This window comes from Myotis yumanensis, unplaced genomic scaffold (genome assembly GCF_028538775.1).
Source record: "Myotis yumanensis isolate MYYU_CA2020_CCGP unplaced genomic scaffold, mMyoYum1.0.hap1 SCAF_10, whole genome shotgun sequence".
Taxonomy (NCBI): domain Eukaryota; kingdom Metazoa; phylum Chordata; class Mammalia; order Chiroptera; family Vespertilionidae; genus Myotis; species Myotis yumanensis.
Genome location: NW_027223761.1, coordinates 4,082,824 through 4,108,106, shown reverse-complemented (window position 1 = coordinate 4,108,106; position 25,283 = coordinate 4,082,824). Strand labels below are relative to the sequence as shown.

Below are 25,283 nucleotides of genomic sequence, written 5' to 3'. Positions count from 1 at the left end.
TAACTCAACAACCGAGGAGCCCACATGCAGGTTTTTTCCTCTAACAAGTTTACAGCAGTTTACAGCAGTTACAGACATTTGTTTCAGAATAAGAAAAGTACAACCATATTTATTAAACTTGAGGTGAGGTGGGTAGGGACGAGGGAGGAAAGCACATTCAGGAATACGCTCCCAAACTAAAGCTTGGAACTAGCGTCCAAGAGGACCCACCACCACCTTCCCCAATGGCGGAGCCGCTCCTTCCAGGGTCGGCGGGAGGGAGCGGTGCTCACGGCAGAGCTCCAATCCCACCAATCCCACCGGCTGTTTCCGCTCTCGGCTATCAGCTGGAATTCTGGTAACCAGGAATTATTACTATTACCTATAAGTTATTCAGAGTTGAAAGTTTTATCTATAAGTGAAGAAGAGGAATATGAAGAGTAGCTGCTCACATTGTGGGGCAGGAAGAGGGGGTCAAGGGCTGCAAAAAACCCCACAAGCTCGTGGGAAGGAATCCCACTCTTATCCCCAGATAATTTCTTAAGTTAACCATTATTTCTTAACTTAAAAATAAGGGAAAAATTATGAGGGGCAGCTATGTAAGAAAATTACATAGCTGTGGAAACTAAAGAGAACCCAAGAGGGGTGTTTTATATTTTTCTCCTGTACCCTCCAATCTTTCCCCTTTCAAGCTACATCACCATTAAGGCTCCACCATCATTAAGGTATTGATTTTGCCTATTCAATTGATTCTGTCTTTATTCTTTTATGTTTTAAGATATCAGTCCATTTTTTAGTCCAATAATTCTTGTGCTTGCTTCTGCAGGGAAAGGGAAAGGAGGGGGAAACACCACATTGGAAACAAAAAAGCTTGGAATGCAGGCTCAAGCTGACACAGAGCACGTTCCTTCATAGTACAAGTAACGACAGTGTAACTATTAAATGTTTTAGTAACTGTAGCATTTCTGGTTTCCATGTACTTATTCTGCCTTTTTCTTTGCGATTCCAGGTAGTTTTGCTTGGATCCTATTGAGGGGAGGAAAAAAAGGTAAAAGTAGCCATTAGTTCTAGGTTTTATTTTAACAGTGATGCTGGTGGGCAGTCCTAGACTCGCTGGACAGTAAAAAACCGCTCCCATTTCTGGAGGCTTCCTCTGGATGAAGAGTCTGGTGTGAGTCAAGGTGAGGGTTCTGCCGAGATCCATTCATTCCCTGCCGCTGCCACTAAGGCTGCTGCCTGCCGCCTCTTTCACTGCCAGGACCTCTTGGGTCCTTCACGGGGGGTGGGGGTGGGGGTTCAGGAGAAGAGTAAGAAGGACCTGGGCGTAACATCTGCTGACTACACACTGGCAGCCCATTTCTCTGAAAATGCCTGCTCACCCGCTGGTGCCATAAAAGAAACCAGGACTCAGAGTCAAGGAGACATAGTAAAACACTATAGGAACTGGCAACAGTTCCCAGCCTCCTATCGGACACCAAAGCTGCCTTTTATTTTGTTTATTAATCCTACCAGACCTGAGGCCCTGAATCTAACTGTCCCCTATACCTGGGCTCCTGAGCATTAAAGAGAAAAAACCAACATGATATAGAAAAATGTTAGTTACATGCAAACAGGTGGTTAGAATAAGATGGAACTTGGAGACATTGTAGAAAATAGGTCTACCTTTCATCTACCTTTCATCTAGCGCCAATATTCCACCTTTGTGTGGAAATTACCGAAAAATCGGTACAGCGGTCTGGTAGGGTTAAGTGTCCCATGACTAAGGCCATTCACACCCCTCAGCTAATGTCAAAACTGTTCCCTACAAGTGTTACATCTCGGAGCAGGGGCCAAGTCAGCCAATACTACCAATTCAAAGCCAAGTAAGCAAGGATCGCCTTTCAAAATCCTGAGTGAACAGCAACTAGATACATATTTTGTGTTAACTGTCCTTGCCTGGTTTTAGCTCCAATGTACACCTAACAAGACCAGGTTAAGACCAGGTTAAGATTTTTTAAAAAAAAAGAGATTAAATAATTTCTTTTAAAATCAAACTATTAACCAAGGTGCCCCCACCCCCCGGGTGAAAATCACATTTCAGGGTGAAAAATTGGCACCAACATTTTACATCGGGGACAAAAAGTCATTGGGGCGGGGGGTGGGAGCACATGTTATGAGGAAATGTGGAACCTAAGCATACTTACTTCTCAACAATCGACTTGGTCTGATCACGCACGATGCCGACATAGTGATCAATCTGGGTCTTTAAGGAAGGAAAGTGACTTAGTTGTGGCAACACACAGATTAACAATTTTCCTGAAGGCAATGTTCTTTTCTCTAAGTGTAACTATTTTTAAAAAACACTATTGAATATTCTGGAAAATGAAAATAATGCCCAGCTTTTACAAGTGTTTTTAAAACTCCAGATTTCAGACTTTAAATTAAACCATAAACATCCCATATTCAGTTGCAGTAAAAACCACTAATTTCTTCTGCAGAGTCTTACTTGCTAGGTGTTTTCTTTAGAGAAACTGGACTATAATAGCATTTTCTGAATACTAGATAATGTATCTAATCTATTTCCTGTAATCATAAATGTATTTTGGCTCCTGGGTAAGACTAATTCATTTAATACCAAAAAGTCTGCTGATGGATGACTTAATCCAAAAATAATAACCTCATAAATCTAGTACACTCTTTAGGCACCATTCCACAATGCAAACACCTGCTCAGACTGATGGAGTCCCATATTACCCTTAATATTTTCTTTTTAGATATGAGCTTTTATTTCTTTAAATATTTTTCCAACTTATTTTAACAGATAATGCAGCTATGTGATAAAAACACAAAAGGTACACAACTAAGCATAAAAAGTAGTCTTCCTGCCCTTATTTCTCCTAGACAGTTTGTCTACTAGAGGAAACCACTGCTACCAGTTTCTTACAGGCACCTGACTTATAAAGTCGGACTGCAGGAATGGTAGAGATTGCTCTGAACTCTCGTTACCTAAAAAATGAACTAAAACTTGTCACACATCAACTGGCATGATCTGACTTGAAGCAGGCCAAAGCTTACCTTGTACTTCTCATAGACAATTGGAACACTGAAAATGAGCAGTTCAGCTGTAAGACAGAATCATGGGACATGGCAAGTGTAAGTGTGAGGCAGTCACAAAGTCTCAGGACTCAAGTAACACACAGGTTTTCCTCAGGAAATACAGGGAAACACAGATCTCCAATATGAGAAATGTCTAGATCTCTCAATTAAGGACAGTTAGATACAGGTACATTGATTCTTATAAATTTAAGATCCCCATATCTAAATCAAATCTAGATGACTCTCCTTTGCTTCTAGCTGTTCTGATATTTAAAATTAGGACCAAATTAATAAACCTACAGCCACACAATATCTAGGTCAAGGTCTCTATGGATGTTAGAGGCGGGGCCATTCGGAAGCAATGGAGCCATGCTGGGCAATCTCTTCGCTCTTAACTCTTACCAATGACTTCAAAGAGCATGGGGACATTTCCTTGCCATCTTACCAAGAATCAGAAGGGTGATTCCATTGAAAACGGCACCAACATAGGTCATCAGCCACATGAAGACAGCCAGCTGTGAAGGCCAACATCAGGGGGTTAAGCAGGAATAATTATGGCACAAACTTCAGGTTAGCCAATGCCATTTTCCTCTAGCTAGTTAAGTCTACATAAATTTAGTGATGTATGCCATAAATCATTTCAAAATAAAGGTTACCCCATTTGCACTGTACGTTTGAGGGTGGATAAGAGAATTCTGTAGTTTTCTTAGGCCCAAAGACTGTAATTGCATTTCTGTCGATTACATTATCCTGTTAGTTCTCCAGGTTCACGAGATACTTTCTCCACCGACTCCTGTCTTCATTTTTACAGGTTGATGGAGACAAGCATATAATTGTTTTTATCTGCGGAAACCCTACTTATTGTTTTTCCTCTGAAGTATAACCTAGTCTCTGGCTTTCCTTTTCTTCACCACCAAAAGCTTAAAGGGTAGCGGAACGAACCTTCAAGGAGTCAACTAGATCTTCCACCAGAAAGAGACGGATAACGAGCTTCAGGGCCCGGTTGACGTGCACCATGGCAGCGTTCACATAGTTATGGAAAGCTTCTGAGGACAGAGTGATGTCTACATCCAGATAGGATCTTCCAGAAGAAGAAACAACAGTCAGATATTTGACACGGAAGGAGAAGACCTCTTTCTGTGAGCATAGCCATTCTTTAGAGTGTGAAATTCCCCCACGGACGCACCTTAGAAATCTCTAGGGGCATGTTTTGCTGTCACGGATGGGGTGGGGGCACCACTGTCATTTAATGGCAGAGGCAAAGATGTCAGATGTCTGCGAAGTGTAAAATGGTCCACAAGGTGTTTTTCCTCACAGTTTTAACATATCTTGAATTTTCTAAAATCGTATTTTGTTTACTAAACTTTACTAAGTTTCCTCCCCCACCATTTTGGAAAATCACATCTGTATTGTAGATTATACATGTAGGTGCCAAGGACCTGATGTTTTACTATTATTATCGTTTTTTGGTGTACTCATTTCCAAGCAATTATATATTGACTGGAACACATATTATTTTATTATACATGGCTATTTTGTCATTTCTTTATATTACAATTAGGATCTATTTTAAAAATTTTGTTTATAAATATGTTATTTATAAATTTCATTTCAAAATGATAAAGGAGCCATTATAAAATATTTGTTAAAAAATATAAAGGAGGGGAGCTATTGAGTTTGACTGGGTTGAAAATTACAGAAAAAGAAACACCTGGTTCTGTTCCCAGAGGCACTACAGACTCGAGATGCAAACATTTGCTTGTAACTTGTCATTCACTGAGGACTCTGAGTGCCTACTGAGAGCCACTCTGAGGTGCTGGGTCATCAGGAAAGATAAGGCTGCTTTTGCCTTAGAGATTCTACAGTCTTGTGGGGAAAACAGAGTAACAGGCATGTTTTTCTTTCCTATTTATTAAAAAAACATTTACCACCAAATACGAAAATTATAAAAATTAATGCAACTTGGCAAAACACATTTTACAAATCCACAACAGTGTCATGCAAGAGACATGACATCTGAGCTTATGGCAAAATAATAAAATGTATTCACTCCTTCATTGAACAACTATTGATCTGTTAAAGCTAATTTGCAATAACTTTTCAAATGTCACATATAGTTTAAATTATTCCTTCTATTTTCACCAAGAGAAAACACAAGGACCAAAGCCACAACCGGACACCTATTCTCTCACAGTTCTGAGAGGTCACAACAGGGTTTCTTTCTCTATGAGAAAAGGGTTTTTAAAACATTGTCATTTGCTAATGTTAACACTTTTTATGGTCTAAGATTTTCAAGAGGAAAAGTGTGAGGAATACAGGTGTTACAGTTATAGCCCAGTCAAAAAAGCTAGCAACTGGATTTCAGAAATGCGTGACCTACATTCATCAAAACTTGCCCCTGGTATTAAGAAAACTAAAGGAAAGATAAGGAGGGGGCTGCGTGCCAAGACCCCGGCCAGGGCCCACCTGCCTGGCACAGACCCTCACACTACAGACAACCCGATGGTGCTGAACCCTGGCGGCTAGCCTGAGGGCGGCGATCTTACCTGTGCAGTTTTATTGTACCCAGACTCTCCCTTGCATCACACACCTTTAAATGGAGTCAGGTTTTTAATTATATGTATAAAGAATAAATATATATAACAAAAAAAGGGAAGAAGGAAATCAGTATAAAACCAAGGGCAACACACCGAATTCTGATCGTCACCAAGAGCGCAGCCTCAACACCCAGCTTTCAAAGTCGTTTTACGACAGTGATTCCCAAAGTGGGTGCTACCGCCCCCTGGTGGGCGCTGCAGCGATCCAGGGGGGCGGTGATGGCCACAGGTGCATTTGTTTTAACTTTTTTTGTATTACCTTTCTATTCTGAGTTCAATAGTTTCATAATTTCAAACTTCAATGTTTCTAATTTACACCTTTCTTTACTATATTTTACAAAAAAGGTAGAAACATTAATACATATATCTTTCTAACTGCTATTAAAATTTTTAAAAAAATTAATTTCCAGGGGGCGCTGAGTAATATTTTTTCTGGAAAGGGGGCGGTAGGCCAAATAAGTTTGGGAACCACTGTTTTAAGATTTGACATGTGGGGCTTACACGTGCTTGGGCGCCGTCTAACTGAGTGCTGTCCTCAGCGCTACCCTTCCCTGCTCAGGAATTCAGACAGTCCTCTTTGGTCTTAAAGTGTGAGACTCTAGCTCAGGGGTGGGCAAACTTTTTGACTCGAGGGCCACAATGGGTTCTTAAACTGGACCGGAGGGCCGGAACAAAAGCATGGATGGAGTGTTTGTGTGAACTAATATAAATTCAAAGTAAACATCATTACATAAAAGGGTACGGTCTTTTTTTTTTTTTTTTAGTTTTATTCATTTCAAACGGGCCGCATCCGGCCCGTGGGCCGTAGTTTGCCCACGGCTGCTCTAGCTGGTCAAGAAGTCCTTGGCCATTTCTTAAAGAGGTCCCATGGTGTCTAGTTGATGTTTCATGTCACCGATTGGACACTATAATTCTTGATTTTTCATCAGGTCTGATTTTTACACCTGCCCAGGCTCAGTGAACCCTTTTAATAAACTGAAAAGTGTTACTTGTGATCCTTCAACTCACTTGAATGGATGTCCTTCTTCTGACTTCTGCACAGCTTGGATGACAGACCTGTAGACCCTGAAGCTGATGGTGACAGAGAGAAGAGCCAGGATGAGGTAAGAAACCACACTGATGACACTGAAAGCTGCCAGGGAAAGCAGCACGATCAGCGTGGTGCCGAAGACAAACCCAGTCTTCTTCACATCTCGCCAGAAGATCAGATCGTGCACTGCGAAAGAAAGGGACGCAAGTTACACGGACACCCCGAGCCACTGGCCAGGACGGTCCTCTGGCTGTGTCCTGCACGCCTGAGAAGCCGGGACTAGCATTCAATTACAGGTGCCCCCTCCCTCAGGGACTCTGATAGGTGAAAATCACATATGTCAGGGGTGATGATTCACACTACAAAAGGTTCCTCTAGTTTCTGGACAGGTTTATAAAAATGTAGGAACTCATTTTTTAGAGGTGGCTCTTGAAGTACAATGGGGTAAAGTATCATTTACTTCAAATGTTTCAGCAGAAAGGATGGTAGAGCAAGTGTGGTAAAATCTTGATAACTGTTGACTAAATTAAACAAACAGTAACTACAGTTTAATTGGGTCAACAAGCTATAAAACCACAGCTAAAATGAAATTTATAAATTGGGCTGGGGGCAGAGAGAGTGGTGAATAAAAATATATCAAGCTCTATTAGTGTTAGTTAAAATTAAACACCAGTCTCTGTTCATCTGAAGAGTACTCAGGAAGGATTATGGGTATGGGACCATATAATTATCTAAAAAAACAATACTTTTGAGAGTAAGTGGGGCTACTAAATAGTAATTGTTAGGAAATGGGTATAATGAACCGAGGCTGTCCCAAGCAAGTGGATCTTGTGGTCGGGGACATCCGCACTGAAGAGACCTCAAAAACCCTTCTGTACACTGCTGGCAATTACCTCCAATCTAGCAATGACACTACACTGGAATGTCAATCTGCGAGGGCTGACCACAACATTAATGACTCTATTTCAAGTTTCCTCTGTGCTATTCTTTGCTTATACAAAAAAGAGTAAGGGCTTTGGAGTTGGAGAAACATGAGTATGAGTCCTGGTAATTTTTAGTCATATTACCCTATTAACCTTTCTAAACCTTTGTTTTCTCATCTATAAAGTGAAGAAAGTGACACCTATGTCCACGTTGTTTTAAGGAATATATGTGGCTAATGCATGTAGAAAGCGTAGCATTGTAAATGACACACAGTAACCACTCAAATGTGAACTATAATCAAAATATGGAATTCTGTGATTGGGGGTAAAGTGAACTTGAACCTGATTCCAGCTGACCCACTAGCACTTAGTTCTTCCCCATAGTCAGCTTCAATACTCTTCTCTGAAGCCTAACCTTAGCTAGAGCCAAGGGAACCTAACGTGAAACGAAGAAAACACTAAGATAAACTTATTGTCTAGAAGAAATAATCACTGGTTCCAAGATTCTGGTTAAGGGATGTGACTACTAGGAGAAAGCGGGGATTAGGATCACTGAGGGGAGGTCGAGAGCCCCAGACAGCGATGTGGCAAAGGAGAGAGAGAAATGGGAGGCAACTCAGGCTCACTTGACTGAGCAGGAAAGCTGAACAGAATGCTACCTGCTTATGAGAGCAATTCCCATAACCAGAGTCCAAATATATGCATGTCACTTTTCATGTATCGATCTACAGGAAGAGTTTCAGCACAGAACGCTTAGCGATGGAACACACTGATACCATGTGCCTCCTGATGTAATGTGCTGAGAAGGACACATCACTTGTATGGTATTCTTGCCAAAAACAAAAAAACTGAATCTAATGAGAAAACACTAGACAAACACAGACTGAGAATTAGTCTACAAAACAGCTAGCCTGTATTCTTCAAAAATGTCAATGGTGTGAAAGACAGGAGACTTGACAACACATAAATGAAAAGTGAGATCACAGACTGGACACTGGATACCAGGGTAAATAGCTATAAAGAACATCATGGGGACAATTGACAAAATTTGGATGTGAACTATATAACTGATAAAAGTACTGTGTCAGTGTTAAATTTCCTACATTTGATAAAAATTTAGTGTACTATAAAACGAAAAAATTTATCATTCAAAAGAAACACACTCCAAAGTGTTTAGGGCAGCTGTTCCCACCTTTTTATGGCCACGCCCCACCTAAGCATCTCTAAAATCCTGATGCCTCCTTGTGACATACAACTCCTGCTCTGACCGGTTTGGCTCAGTGGATAGAGCGTCGGCCTGTGACCTGAAGGGTCCCAGGTTCGATTCTGGTCAAGGGCATGTACCTGGGTTGCGGGCACATCCCCAGTCGGGGGTGTGCAGGAGGCAGCTGATCGATGTTTCTCTCTCATCAAATGTTTCTGACTCTCTATCCCTCTCCCTTCCTCTCTGTAAAAAAATCAATAAAATATATATATATTTTTAAAAAAGAGTGAACTCCTATTCATGGAGGAAGAATAAAAGGCCATTAACTTGATCTAAACAAGCTTCCCAAGAACATGGCATCCATGAAAGAGAAAAATAAAAGAACAAAAGGATAGTTGAAGTATTGAGGAAGAAATCACTAAGAAATTGTTTAAAAATAATAATAATAATATAAAAATAGCAAATAAAGTTTCAAAACATATAATAGAGAACTGAAATGCATAAATGTCACAATATATATTTATATACTGTATATGAGGCCCTAGAACCATAAGAAATGCAAAAAATTCACTATTGCCGAAACCGGTTTGGCTCAGTGGATAGAGCCTCGGATTGCGGACTGAAGGGTCCCGGGTTCAATTCCGATCAAGGGCATGTACCTGGGTTGCGGGCACATCCCCAGTGGGAGATGTGCAGGAGGCAGCTGGTCGATGTTTCTCTCTCATTGATGTTTCTAACTCTCTATCTCTCTCCCTTCCTCTCTGTAAAAAATCAATAAAATATATATTTTTAAAAAAAATTCACTATTAATAACTAATTCTCAAATTGCTCCCCTTAAAAGTCAAATTGCCCCCTGTGGGGCATGTGCTCCATGGTGGGAACCACTGATTTACGAATAAAGGGCCAGGGTGTTTGCAACTAGCTCTTAAATGGTCAGGAAAAACCCTGAATCTATAGAGAAGAGGGAGGGAGGGAGGGAGTGATAAAGCGAAAGTGACTACGTGTTAACATTGGTGAACTAGACCAAGGGTTATATGGGAGTTTTTTTGTACTATGCATGTTAGTCTTTAAATTTGAAATATCTGAAAGAATAAGAAAAAGAAACTCTTAGAGAATAAGGCTGGGCTCCAGAGAGTAAAAGACCATGCTGTATCAGAGAAGGGAAAAGCGACAGTCTCTAAAGGCAAATAAGTCTACTTTTGTGCAAATCAGAAAAACCACCCTATCCTCATGACTTCACTGCCATCTGCTGGAAAACTGTCATAAGGAATACGCAAACCTACAATGGTTAACACATGTGAATGGTGCTCCCTAGAGGTGTGCAGCACACAACTTGGATGACATGTATATAGTGAGGGAAGGGGAGTGTGGCATGAGATGATGCTGGAGCTGAGGGAGGGGCTAGATCATGGAGCACTTTCATAGAGCAAGGTAAAGGCCTTGGATTTTACCTCAGATGAAATGCGAAGTCACTACAGACTGTCAAGCAGGGGGATAACATGATATATTTTAACAAGAGAAACCCTTTTACTGCTGCAAAGAGAAAATGGATTGCGATGGGGCAGGTGTGAAAACAAAGGTTCCCTAGGAGGCTAACTTGAAGGTTCAAGTGAGAGATGATGGTCATTTAGATAAGGATGGAGATGAGTGGACAGATTTGAGCTGTATTTTTGAGGTAGAACAGGCAGAACTTGATGGACTGGATGCAGAAGGTGATGATATATGAATGACTCCTAGGTTTGGGGCCTGAGAAATGGATGGATGTGGAGTCATTTGTGGAGAAGAGGAAGAGTACAGTACAGAGTATGTTAACTTTGGGATGGATGCCTAGAGGTTTCCATTATGAAAGAGGCGGTTAGATCCACCAGTGTGGGGTACACAGGGCAAGTCTGAACTAGCGATAGGAAATGGATGAGGTTACCGAGTACTGATAGGGAAGGAGGGCCAACTCTGAGGCCCATTCACAGACCTGAAGATGGAAGAGGGACTTCTTTCTGAATGCTTCTATTTTCTCAATAAGAAAGAGCTGAGATCACTAGCTGGGTGGGGTCAGGGGAGCAAAGAAGGTTTACAGAGAGAGGAAAAGATATAAAATGGTTATTTCAGAAAAGCGAGAAAGTGTCCTAAAGCTCTTAGAAAACACAGTATGTCTTTGTGACCTTAGGCAACGGCTTCTCAGATATGATACCAAAAGCACAAATGACCAAAAACAAAACAAAACAAAAGACAAACTGGACTATATCAAAATTAAAAACCTCTGTGCTGTAAATGGTACCAAGAAAGTGACAAGATACTCATAAAATAACAGTATATTTGCCAATTAGATATCTGGTAAAGTATTTGTATCTGGATATATAAAGAATTATATATAACTAATTAGTCCAATTGAAAATGACCAAAGGATCTGAAGAGATATTTCTCCAAAGATATACAAATGGCCAATAAGTACATTAAAGATGCTCAACATCATCAGTCATTAGGGAAATGCAAATCAATACCACACTGAACCCACTTGGATGGCTATAATAAAGAATTACAATAACAAATATTGGCAAGAATGTGGTGAAACTGGAGCCTACCTTCCTACTGGGAATGAAAAATGGTGCAGCCACTTTGGATAACAATTTGACAGCTCCTCAAAGAGTTAGACATAGTTATTATATGACCCAGCAATTCCACTCTTAGGCAAATGCCCAAGAGAGACGAAAACATATGACAGAAAAAATTGCACACACCAATGTTTATAGAAACATTATTCATAACAGCCCCAAAGTGGAAACAATCCAAACACCAACAACTGATGAGTGCACAATAAAGGGTAATATATCCATACAACGGGATTATTATTTGGCAATAAAAAGGAATGAAGTTCTGATGCTACAAAGCTTGAAGACATTAGGCTAAAAAAGCCAATTACAGAAGCCACATGTTATATGATTTTATTTATATAAAAAATCAGGAATAAGCATATAGGAGGCAGCCAATCAATGATTCTCTCTCATCATTGATGTTTCTATCTCTCTCTCCCTCTCCCTTTCTCTCTGAAATCAATACAAATATATTTTTTTTTAAAAAGAAAAGAAATGGATAAACTGGGCTCTGGCTAGTGTGGCCAGTTGTAGCACTGTCCTGTACACTGAGAGGTGGCAGGTTTGATTCCCAGTTAGGGCACGTATCTAGGTTGCTGGTTTGATCCTGGTCGGGGCACATACAGCAGGCAAGCAATCGATGTTTCTCTCTCACATGGATGTTTCTCTCTCTCTCTCCCCCTCACTCTGTCTAAAATCAATTTTTAAAAAAAACATATCGTCAGGTGAGGAAAAAATAAATAAAAGAAAAAGCAAGATTGGTTTAACATTCATAAGTCATTCAATATAATTCATCCTGTCAACAAACTGAAAAAGAATAACCATATGATCATCTTAAAAGATACAGAAAAGGCATTTAACAAAAATCCAATATCCCTTCAGATAAAATCTCTCAGCAAACTAGGTTAGAGAAGGAAATGTCTGCAACTTGATAAAGGGAACCTACAGCTAATATACTTAATAAAGAAGACAAGGGTGTTCTCTCCTAGAACTTCTATTAAACACTGCACTAGAGGTTCTAGTCAGTACAGTAAGTCAGTAAAAATAAAAGGCACCCAAACTGGAAAGGAAGCAGTAAAACTGTCATTAGTCACAGATGGCATGACTGCCTGTGCAGAAAATCTGACGGAATCTACATGAAAGCTATAGAATGAATTTAGCAAGGTTGCAGAATGTAAGGTCAATATACAAAATCAATTATATTTCTACATATTGACATTAACCACTCAGAAATTGAGTTAAATACCATTTAAAATAGCATGAAAATACTTAGACATAGATTCTAGCTAAAGCTATATAACACATGTACACTTAAATCTATAAAACATGCTGAGAAACTAATGAAGTCCTAAATAAATAGAATGCTATACTGTTTTCATGAGTTAAAAAAACTAAAAATTGTTAACATGTTAACTGTCCCCAAATTTATCTATAATTTGATGTAATTCCAACAGAATTTTTTAAAATATATATTTTATTGATTTTTTACAGAGAGGAAGGGAGAAGGATAGAGAGCTAGAAACATCGATGAGAGAGAAACATCGATCAGCTGCCTCCTGCACACCCCCGACTGGGGATATGCCCACAACTAAGGTACATGCCCCTGACCGGAATCGAACCTGGGACCCTTGAGTCCGCAGGCCGATGCTCTATCCACTGAGCCAAACCGGTCAGGGCAACAACAGAATTTTTTTTTGTAAAAAATGGACAAAATGCCCTGACCTGTTTGGCTCAGTGGATAGAGCGTCGGCCTGTGGACTGAAAGGTCCCAGGTTCGATTCCAGTCAAGGGCATGTACCTTGGTTGCGGGCATATCCTCAGTGGGGGGTGTGCAGGAGGCAGCTGATCGATGTTTCTCTCTCATCGATGTTTCTAGCTCTCTATCCTTCTCCCTTCCTCTTTGTAAAAAATCAATAAAATATATTAAAAATAAAAATTAAAAAAAAATGGACAAAGTGATTCTAAAATTCCTATGGAAATGCAAAAGACCTACTGTTGTGTCTCAATATGTTTCAAGTCTTGTGCTGTACTAATTATGCCTTTTATTTTCTTAGAATCCATTTCAATACATAACACAGCTTCTTTTTATAACTTTATGTAAGCAAAACCAATCACTTCTCAGTCATTTTATTTTGCTAATGGCAGACCAAGTATCAAAGAATGTCTGTATTCACCAGAGCGTTTCTATTGCTGGTGGAATTATGAGTGATTCCTTTCTTTTATTTTTCAAATCTTCTATAATGTGACCTTATTACTTTTATTTTTAAAACTTTAAAAATAAAGCGGGTCCTGATACATGGTGAGAGGAGATTTGACTTTGGGTGTGGGCACATGATGCAATATACAGATCTTATAACATAGAAACCCACACCTGAAACCTATATGTTCATATTGACCAATGTCACACCAATAATTTAATAAAAAATAAATTAAAACTTTAAGGGTGCCTATCTCTTACCCTTAATAAAGGATGCCCACTGCAGTACCCTTCTTACACCAAAAGAGGGCACTAACACACCCAATGGTAATCTCAAGGTTAAGGAAAAAGATACTGGTTCCTGCCATTTTACAGAAAATGGCAGCGAACCTTGTTGATTCTCTAACCATTGATCTTTATCACTTAATTTTGGGAAAGCCCTTGATTTGACTACAACTTCAGTCATTCCCAAAGGTCAATTGTCTTTTTAAAAATGTTTTTACTGATTGCAGAGAGAGGAAGGCAGGAGAGGGGCAGAAACATCAATGATGAGAGAGAATCTTCAATCGGCAGCCTCCTGAAGCCCCCACTGAAACCCAGGCATGTGCCTGACTGGGAACGGGGACCTCCTGTTCATAGGTCCATGCTCAACCACTGAGTCACGCAGGCAGGGCTAAAGTTTTATGTCTTGATGTGAGTATTCCAAGTCCTCCAATTTTGTTCTTTTTCAAGATGGCTTTGTATTTGCTAGGTTCTGTGCATTTCTATTAGACATTTTAGAATGAGCCTGTTGATTTCTAAAGAAAAATTCTCCATGGACTTTGAATTGCCTTGAATCCATAGATGAATTTGGGCAGGACTAGATGTTAACAATTTCGAAGCTTCCAATCCATGAACACAGCATAGCTCTCCTCTTATAGATAGTTCTTTAGCTTCTCTTTGCAGTTTTGTAGTTTTCAGTATAGAGGTCTTGCACATTTTTTGTTGTTGTTGTTAAATTTATTCCTATTTTATGCCTTTGATGCCATTGTAAATGAAACTTAAAAAAATTCACTTCGGATTATTTTCTGCTAGTGTATAGCCTATATAATAAGAGAAACATGTAAACTGACCATGCCTCCGCTATGCTCACCAGCCAATCAGGAGTATGCAAATTAACCCAACAAAAGTGGCGGGTTTGCCCTGGCCGGTTTGGCTTAGTGGATGGAGCGTTGGCCTGCAGACTCGGGGGTCCCAGGTTCAGTTCAGGTCAGGGGCATGTACCTTGGTTGCGGGCACATACCCAGTGGGGAGTGTGCAGGAAGCAGCTGATCGATGTTTCTCTCTCATCGATGTTTCTAACTCTCTGTCCCTCTCCATTCCTCTCTGTGAAAAATCAATAAAATATATTAAAAAAAAAAAAGTGGCGGGTTAATTTGCATACACAGGCACTGAGCGGCCTGGGTCTCAGGAACATCCTCGGGACCCAGGCCGCTCCTAGCCTGTAGGCCTACGTGTACGCCCTGAGTGGCCAGGGTCCCAGAATGCCCCTGGCCACCCGGGCGCAGGCAGATGTTCCCGCCCCATGGCCGCTTGTGCGTGCACCAGCGCCAAGTGGCGGCCCGGGTCCACACCCCCCAGCCCGGTGCCCACAACGTGCGGGGCTGGCTGCCGGCCTTGGGGGCGTGCGGAGACCCAGCGGCCACCGCATGCGTGGCCCAGGGTCTCCGCATGCCCCCAAGCCTGGTGCCCACAACACGTGGGGCTGGCTGCTGGCCTTGGGGGCGTGCCCCCCCGCGTCGGGGACGCGCCCCTAGGCAGTGGACACAACGAAGAGGGTTCTCTGTGCATGAACTGCAGAGGAAACACCTTTTCTTTTCTTTTTTTTTTAAAAAAATATTTTTTACAGAGAAGAGGGGAGAGGGATAGACAGTTGGAAACATCGATGAGAGAGAAACATCGATCAGCTGCCTCCTGCACACTCCCCACTGGGGATGTGCCCCCAACCAAGGTACATCCTTGGTTGTACCTTGACAGCAATCAAACCTGGGACCCTTCAGTCTGCAGGCCAACGCTCTATCCACTGAGCCAAACCAGTTCGAGCATAAACACCTTTTCTGACCACTCACTGGCTAAGCTCCCTGTACGCCACCACTTGCGGTGTTCTTGGTAACTTGGGTTATAAGAATCCAAGAAGGTGATGTAGGGTTTTTCCACCACACTCCTGGAGGAACAAATGAAGGCCCGCTGCTGGAGGGGCTAAGAAATGTCATATCCTGCCCTATCCGGTTTAGCTCAGTGAATAGAACCTCGGCATGCTGACCGTAGGGTCCGGGTTCAATTATGATCAAGGGCATGTACCTAGGTTGCAGGCTCCTCCCTGGCCGGGGCCCAGGTCAGGGCTCATGCAGGAGACAACCAATCAAAGCGTCCCTCTCACATTGATGTTTCTCTCTGTCTCTCCCTCTCTCTTCCACACTCTCTAAAAATCAATGGAATCATATCCTCAGGTGAGGATAAAAAAAAGAAAGGTCATATTCTATGAAAGACACATCTTGAAAATGCCTCAAGAAAGTTGTCATTTTTTCATGGTGAAGGGACTGGAGATCGTGTTGATGAAAACACCTTGGCGGCTGCGGTGGCTGGTAGTGGCTGCAGCAGTGGGGTGATGGGGCTGGCGCCTTTCCCTGATCAGCCTGGTCGCCTCTGCAGAGGGAGGCCAGACTGCAGCTTAGGCCCACTCCCCAAGCCGTCAGTAGGATATCCCCTGAGGGCTCCCAGTCTGTGAGAGGGAGCAGGCTGGGCTGAGGGGAACCCCACCCCTCCAGTGCACAAATTTCATGCACCAGGCCCCTAGTCCTAGATAATAAAAGTGTAGTATGCAAACTGTGTCCTCGGCCAGGAGTTCGACCAGGGGGTGGGGCCGGCCAGGGAAAGGGAGGGAGGCCCCAGCTGGCAGCTGCTAGGGCCTCTAGTAATAAATAAAACATTTGAGTTTTGTGTATTAACCTAATATCCTGTATAACCTTGCTAAATTCACTTATTACTCCTAGTCGCTTTGTAGATTCCTTAGCATTTTCTATGTAAACAATTATGTCATCTGTAAATTAAGACAGTTTAACAATTTCTTTTCCAGACTTCATTCCTTTTATTTCTATATCTTGTTGTAATTCAACGGGTAGGACTTCCATTGTGATGTTGAATACAAATGGCCAGAGTGAGCACCCTTGCCTTACCCAATTTTAGGATGAAATGCTCAATATTTTGGCATTAAATACAACATCAATTGTACTTTTCAATAGATGCCACTTAGCCCTAGCCAGTTTGGCTCTGTGGTTAGAACGTTGGCCCGTGGACTCGTTCTAACGAGTCTCGGACTCAATTCTGGTCAAGGGCACATACCTTGGTTGCAGGCTTTATCTCCGTGTGGGAGACAACCAATTGATGTGTCTCTCTCACACCTCTCCTTCTCCCTCTCCCTCTCTCTCTGAAAATCACTGGGGGAAAATATGCTTTGGTAAGGATTAACAAAACAAAAAAATAGATGCAATTTATTAGATTGGGATTACCTTCTATTCCTAGTTTGCTGAAAAACAAAACAAAAAACCAAACCACAAAAACAAAAAACAAAAAACCACACACAAAAAAACACCCCAAAACCAAACCCAAACAAACAAACCCAAACCTTTTTTTAAATCAGATAAGGATGTTTTTCACATGCCTTTTCTGTATTAATTGAAATAATCACATAGTTTTTATTCTTGTTATGTTAATGTGGTAAATTATGTTTATTAAATTTCCAATCTTAAAACAAGCTGTATTCCTGGAACAAACCCTGCTTAGCCATGATGCATTAGCCTTTTATATTGTTGGATTTGATTTGCTAATAATGTCTTAAGAATTTTTCATCTTATGTTCATGAGAAATTAGTCTATAAACTTTTTTGTAATATCTTTGTCCAGTTTTGGTGTTACTATATACTAGTCAGAGTTGGAAAGTGCTCTTTTTCCTTAAATGCCTGGAAGAATCTAGTAAAACCTGAGCCTGGACATTTTTTTGGGTAAGATTTTTTGAAAAAAAACTTAAATAGAAATTGTGTTAGCTTTGGTAAGCTTATAATTTTCAAAAAATTTATCCATATCATTTAAATTGATGGATTCGTTGGCATCAAGTTCATAATATTCTATTATCCTTTTAATAGGATCTCAAGTAATAATCCCTTTATCATGCTTGATATTGGTAATCTGTTTTCTCTTTTTTTCTTGATTAATCAAGAAATCAACTTTGTTGATCTTTTCCAAAAACCAAATTTTGGCATCCTTAATTTTGTTTTTTATTCCATTCATTTCTGCCCTTACCTTTATAACTTCCTTCCTTCTACTTACTTTGGGCTTACTTAGTTCTCTTTCTAGCTTCTTCTTTTTTAAAAAATATATTTTTATTAATTTCAGAGAGGAAGGGAGAGGAGAAGGAGAGAGAGAAACATCAATGATGAGAAAGAATCATTGTTTGGCTGCCTCCTGCACACCCCACACTGGGGATCAAGCTGGCAACCTGGGCCTGTGCCTTTATCAGGAATCGAACTGTGACCTCATAGTTCATAGGTTGACACTCAGCCACTGAGCCTCGCCGGCCAGGCATTTTTCTAGCTTCTTAAGTGGAAACCTTAGACATTGGATTTAGATATTTTTCTTTTCTAATCTAAGTATTAGACCTATAAGTTTCCCTTTCAGCACTGTGTTCTACAAGTTTGATACACTGTATTATATTTTCATTGTCATTCAGTTTAAAATATTTAAAAATTTTCCTTGTGATTTCATTAAGGCATAGATTATGTAAAAGTGTCTTTGCTTAATTTCCAAATATTTGGGAATTTTCCTAGGTATCTTATTTTCCTGTTTTAAAATTTAATTTCATTATATTCTGAGAGCATATTTGATATTATCTTAGTCCTTTAAATTTACTGAGTTGTTTTATGGCCTAGCATACTGTCTGTATTGGTGAATGTATACCTTGTACACCTGGAAAAGAACTAGAGACTGATACATCTTACTGAAGTAGCTTACATTTGAAGAGATTTATTCATAAAGTAAGACAATTTTAAAAGGTTTTCAATTCTGAAACCCACAAAGGAAGATCTGTCATGTTCTTGGTCTAATTATACTGGTCTTCCTTAATTATCATCTAAAAATATCTACTAATCATAGAATTGTCAGTGACAAATATGCTAAATTTCCATAGCCGTTTTCATCTCTCACACTGGATTAAATAACTCAGTTGGGAATTACTTAGTAGTTACGAACAACTTTAAATACTACAACACTATAAAGTAAAGCAAAATAATTACCACCATATTAACAAGGAAGATGCTGAACCAGTTAGGCCGGTTGTCTAAGGTCACACTAAAGCAGGAACTTGCCAGAATTAGACATGGAGTTCTTATAGTCTAATTATCATATGCCTCATCACTCAAAAGAACTACTGTAAGAATTATAACAACTCATGTAGAAACCTAAGCTATACCAGAGTCAGAGAATCATATTACTAAAACGATATTAAAGATCATCTACTAAAAAACAACGCTGTAGGTTGCTTAGTGTTTAAAAAAAAAAAAAGATCATCTACTTCAATATCCTCACTTTACAGATTGTTCAATGTCACACTTCTAGACACAGTAAATGGGAGAATATGGCACTCCTAAATCCAAGTTCAATAATCTTCAATTACTCGAGAATAACAGCTATCCTTCACTGCCATTTCAAATTCTTGAGTTTATAAAAAATCCTCGATGTTTTCACTGATAATTATGAACAATGCATTCACTTAATATTTACTATGTCATAGGCACTGTTACTTGCATTTTCACATTTAATCTTTAAAATACTATTATAAATTACTATCTCTATTTTAAGGAATAAAATTTATTTATTTTTAAAAAATATGTTTTTATTATTTTTTTTAGAGAGAGAGGGAGGGAGAAGGATAGAGATGACAGAGAAACATCAATTGGCTGCCCCCTGCATACCCCCTACTGGGGTAGAACCAGTAACCTCTTGGTTCCTGGGTCAACGCTCAGTGGCTTAGCCACACCAACCGGGCAAGGATTAAAATTTAGGAAGATCAAGTTATCTGCGCATGGTCTTCAGTGAAGAAATGCCTCTATACAAGGTAAATGGTGCCCTTCTGCCACAGCAGCCTTAGCTCTGTGGTACCCTATGGCCATGGGCCCTCAACAAGGGCCACAAAGTGACCAAGAATGTGAGGAAGCCGAGGCACAGCCAGGAACATGGGCACCTACCTAGCACACCGAAGTAGTGCAAGCTGTTGAGGGACGAGGTCCGAGAATTGTGAGATTTGCTCCTCATGAAGGGCAGCCCAGTAGGAGGAGCTGAGCAGTGTTCTGGCTGTAAGAAGGGGAAACCAGCTGCCAAGGTCTGAGCCCCCCCCCGCCCTACTCTGTGCATAAAGAAACCTTCCAGAAAAAAGGGTAAGTGGTATAATCACGCATAAGTTTATACTAACAAAAATCTCACTTTTGTTTCAGATAACTCTCTATGATTTCATTTGAAAAAAGGGATTGTCAAAAGTCTGAAAAACCACAGATCCCCACATAGCACCTAACACTGACCACAAAGGAAGTATAGAACTTGGTATCAGGTTAGAGGTGGATGGTCCCTTTTGGAGGGCTTTAAATATCCTTTTTTTCTTACACTTTCCAAGACTCTAGAAAAGACAGCATTTTAACTGAGGGTCAATTGCTAGGAAAGTAATCATTTAAACAAACAGAATATTAGGGGAGGGCTTCTAGTACCATATAATGAGTTTGGCCTGAACAATATTAAGTAATGTCCAAAGTAGAAGGACACATAAATTGTCTTAAGTATTACTCACAAAATAGTACTAGAATACAGGTTACCTACTTTCAGAGCATAAAATCTCTATGGCATAAGATCAAATTAATTAAAAGTTTCATTTACTGTCTATCCCAGCAGGAATTCCTTCATCTTTGATTGCCAAATAGATTGCACAAGGCCCATAGCAAAAAACTCAAGTGCTAAATAGTGTTATTATTATGAAGATTTAAAATAAGCTTTGTAAATAAGAGCCTAAAAAATTCTTTTTAAAATATATATATTTTTAATATATTTCTATTTATTTCAGAGAGGAGGGGGGAGGGAGAGAGAGAGATAGACTTCAGTGATGAGAATCATTGATCGGCTGCCTCCTGCACACCCCACACTGGGGATCGAGCCAGCAACCCGGGCATGTGCCCTGACAGAGACTTGAACCTTGAACTCCGGTTCATAGGTTGACCCTCAACCACCCAGCCATGCCTGTCTGGCAAGCGATTCTTAAAAGCAGTATTCACCCTAGGGTCAACCAATAAGGAAAGGAGAACTTAGAAAAAACTGGAATAAAAAAAATATTTTTTTAGAATATTAACTTTAACAATTGGTCTGCTTTGGGAAATATTTGTATAAGCAAACCAAGCAAACATTAAAAAAACAACAACCCTTCCTCTCCCAAGTTTACAGTGTGTTTTTATCCTAGCCATAATCTGGTGATATAAATCAGAGACTAAGAAAAATGGCACTCTGATAAAGTAATCATAGCAGAATTAACCGCATGCAGTATTTCAAATGGAAACGGTTACCTGAGAAGTCTGTCAGAAGCCTTGCTAGGACATGCTTGTTTACCAGTTCAGTCTTGTTAAGGCTGGAAATAAAATCTATGCTAGTAGTTTCTTTGATAACAGTGGGCTTTTCAGAAATCCCAAGGTCAGATCCAGTTTTGACATCGGCATGTTCTAGGACATCGTGCGATCTCTGTGGCCGAGAATATTCTGGAGCAAATGTGAAAGTCTGCTTGAGTATTTCTTCAGAAGGAGACTCTATTTTATCTGGTAACTTCTCACCCTGCCTTTCACTCAGTTCTTTAAGGGCTCTGATTGTGAGCTGTTCCTGTTCCCAGTCGAGAGATGCTACTGAAGTACTGTGGGTGGGGAAAACATCCAAAAGCTCACTTCCACTTGTTTGTTTGTTTTGTTGAGGGTATTTGCTTTTTGGGTCTTTAATTTCAGAACCCCCTGACTCACTTTCATGCAAGACTTCTACAGGAAGAGTTGTTCTGAAATCCATAGTCTTCTCTGATGTTGCTTCAAATACATTTCCTTTATCTTTATCTTTATCTTTATCTTTATCTTTATCTACTATTCCTTTCTCCCTGGTTTCTGTAAAGGCTGCTATCAGGTCCTCTGGGGAAGAATCATCTGTATCTGTAATATTTTTTTCATGTAATGACTCCAAATAGGCAGAGGCTGTCACATTCAGTGAGAATTCAGTCTCATTAAAATGATTTGAAGATGCTGCTGAAGGAAGTTTTGGGTCCTCAGTTATAACAACCTTTTCAGCAGGAGTAGTTTCACTCATTCTGTCTGACTGCTTCACATCTCCTGACATGACAATCATATCATGTACTTGGGAACATGCCACCATACTAGCTGGACTCCTTTTAAGAAAATCAGGCTGAACTTTTGGCTCAGAGTCATTGACAGACCCTTCAAAGGTTTCAGATGTTTTGGGTTCCCTATTATAATTGAGAATTTCTTTGACTTCTCTTTCATCTACTTTTACAATAGCACTTGAAGTGGAGACAGGTTTTTCAGTCTGAATTTTGCTACTTTCAAATGAAACATCGGCTGTGATGTCTTCTATTACTGTGTCATCAGACTCACCAGAACTATCAGCCTCTGTCCCTTCTCCCAACACAGAGCTCTGCCAGTTCATTTCGCCTTTCAGGGGGCCATCGGGTAAAAGCACTTTCACTGTGGCCCCTCCAGAACCCAAAGAGACACATTTCTCAAACGGAGACACAGGTAACGCTGAAAGGGTGTCGTCTTGTTTCTGCACATTGCCTCGCACACCTTTACTACTGATGTCTGCCATGGAATTGAGACAGCCCGGTACAGGTTTTCTAATGACAGCATTTTCTTGAGAGAGAGATGATTCTGCCCCGTCCCCTGTTGATTTACTGATGGGAGTGCTCCCATTAATAGAACACACAGAAGTTTTCTGATGCGTGTTAGTTTTAAGATTTATAACTGGAATTTTTGAATTATATTCACTCATGTCAAGTCCTGTAGTTTTGGTGATGTAGTCAGATTTATCACTCTGCTGTTTTACTTGGGGAACCAAATCCCAAGTCAGTATCTCATTAGTGAAGTTATGCATATCACTCACACATCTAGACACCTCTTCCAATGCTGCAGTTGTGTGTGAAAACTGTCTAGTGAGCAATGCAGAGGTTGGGTAACACCCTGCCTCTTTATTTCTTAGTGGAAATACTTTGTCATTAGACTCTGAAATGTCTGCAGATGATTCTCTATCAGTGTGCATTGCCCAACTACCAAAATCATTTGCGCTCTCCTTATATGCATCTTTAAATTCTTTGTCAAATGCTGCTTTGTCAATAATTACTTCAAATGGTGATTCAGGGGAGTCCTTTTCAATAACACCACCTCCTGAAACTTTGCACGGGGACAAGGAGTTTGTACAAATGCCTTCTGCCTTAGACTGCTCAGTGGGTGGTTTCTGGGCAGTTAGCAAAATGAACTTGTCATCAGCATCCAAGGCAGTTTTGTCGTCCCTACTTGGTATATCATTTAGGTTCTTGGACTCTTGATTTTTATTTATTTGCTCTTCCATCTGAACAACTTTCTCTGAGAGAAAAGCAGGACGATCTGGGAAACTGGCTGGGATGGAAGGATGGTTACAGTGACCTCCTTCTGCAACAGAAACTGGGGAGTTGGCTCCGTCTTTACTGGTCCCCTGAGGCTTTTCCATCGTTTTCACATCTAGAAGAGCCAAGCAGTCCTTTCCTTTTCCTTCTTTGGCTAAAATAGGCTGGCTGCCTAACTCTTTGCTTTGCTCTTCATGGAGTATTGTACGGTCAGTGTTATGTATTTCAGAAGATGCAAAAAAGGAGGAAGTCCTAATTTCTGAAGGTGGCTCATCAGAGCAGAGACCCTCTATGATTGAAATTTGAAAGAAAAGAATTGTTTACCAAGTACAATTACACATTAGCTAGTCAGGCCAAGCAGCATGCGTTTTATTTTTTAAAGTACATATATACACACAGGATGTATATATATACACACACAAATATTTAACAAAAACAATGCCAACAGTTATCCTATAAGACATGCATACAATTGCCAATGGTGAAACAGAAAAGCCACATCATGCTACAAATTGCAAATGACAAAAAATCATGACAAATACTTTTCAGTCTGCTTTTTCTATTGTAAAGGGAAAGCATAAAGAAGAGATGAGACTGGGACACCTGGGAAAGTTTCCCTCCTTTGTTTTGGAAGAGCTATTTAACAGAAATAACGCCATCCATACAAAACAACTTGATGTTATGAAGTACTGATAAACTCTCATCTGTAAACTGAACAACTCAGAAGACACTGCTTCTATAAATCCACTGCTACAGTCTTAGAATCTGAGAAGAACAAAGTGACCAGAGTTCTTTTTGATTTTTAGGAGATACAGTGAATCCCCTCTGAGCCTAAAAATCAGACTAGAATTATTCTCTTCTATCCCTTGGGAAGACTGGTCCCATGTACAGATGGCCTCAACATTTTAAGCTAAAGGTACTGAAAAAGCTTGCCTGCTCCAAAATCCTACCACCGATTTGCCAATTCAACCAAAACTGAACTATGCAAATTGATTTCTTAAGAGATAACTCCAGAAATCCTTTTAAAACAGAAAATATCTTTCTAAAAAATATACATTAAGGCTTACCAGTTATTAACACCACTGTAGCCATTGATTTAGCACACTGCTTTCCAACTGCCCAAGCTAGCAAGTTTTTACTGGGGAAAAAAGATTAAAAACAACTGTTCCAAGGGCAGGCGTTGTCTTGGTGCATTCTTCCACATTGTTGGATCTTTAGAGTTGGAACAAAATCATTCCATATGAATGAATCAAAGGTTCAGGTTGAACAGGTGAGACTTAAGTAGACCCAAGGTAGCAAAGCCTTGAGTGTGAATAATTGGGAAGATGTGAAAGAGAAAAATATTTGGGATTACCCTTATTCAGCTTATGTTCTTTTTCATGTGAGAAGCTAAATAATCAGACAAAAGAAAAATTATTACTTTATGCAAAACTAGAGGCCCGATGCACAAAATTCATGTGAGGGGCTCGGCCCTCGCGGCCCGGCTGCCTTGGCCCTTGTGCCTCAGCTGCCTCGCGATCCTGCCCACTGGTCATTCTGCCATCAGGTCTAATCAGCATATTAGCTCTTTATTATGTAGGATAATTTTATAACTCAAAAATAAATAAGAATATCTTACTGCAATGAATAAATTCCACTATTATAAAAGTGTTCCCAAATGCCAGATAACGTTCCTCTATTTCAAGACATCACTGAAATTTGATGTAATAGGAATCGGGCCTTTAGAATAGTATGACTGTAATCTGGGTACAAGCATACTATTCTAGGACTCAGTGGCTCAGTGGTTGAACATTGACCTATGAACCAGGAAGTCACAGTTCAATTCCCGGTCAGGGCTCATGCACAGGTTGTGGGTTTGATCTCCGGTATGGGGCATGTAGGATTCTCTCTCATCATTGATGCTTCTAACTCTCTCTCTCTCACTCCAGAAAAAAAAGAAGTACATATATATATATATAAAGTCTTTTAAAGAA

The 25,283-nt window shown here is 40.2% G+C and overlaps 1 protein-coding gene across 3 annotated transcripts in view; it reads right to left on the bottom strand.

Moving 5' to 3' along the window:
• Positions 1-869: 869 nt before the first annotated feature.
• Positions 870-25,283, bottom strand: part of RTN3 (reticulon 3) — a 40,899-nt gene continuing 16,485 nt past the window's right edge. For 2 of the 3 annotated variants that reach the window (XM_070427335.1, XM_070427334.1), the window contains 6 exons: positions 6,660-6,867; positions 3,997-4,135; positions 3,500-3,569; positions 3,034-3,080; positions 2,163-2,221; positions 870-1,005 (listed from right to left, as the gene is read on the bottom strand). In XM_070427335.1, the coding sequence (XP_070283436.1) occupies positions 960-1,005; positions 2,163-2,221; positions 3,034-3,080; positions 3,500-3,569; positions 3,997-4,135; positions 6,660-6,867 (569 nt within the window). In that variant the 3' untranslated portion in view covers positions 870-959. Of the gene's footprint in view, positions 1,006-2,162; positions 2,222-3,033; positions 3,081-3,499; positions 3,570-3,996; positions 4,136-6,659; positions 6,868-21,226; positions 23,600-25,283 lie in introns of all 3 variants that reach the window. The other variant, XM_070427333.1, reaches the window with a different exon arrangement.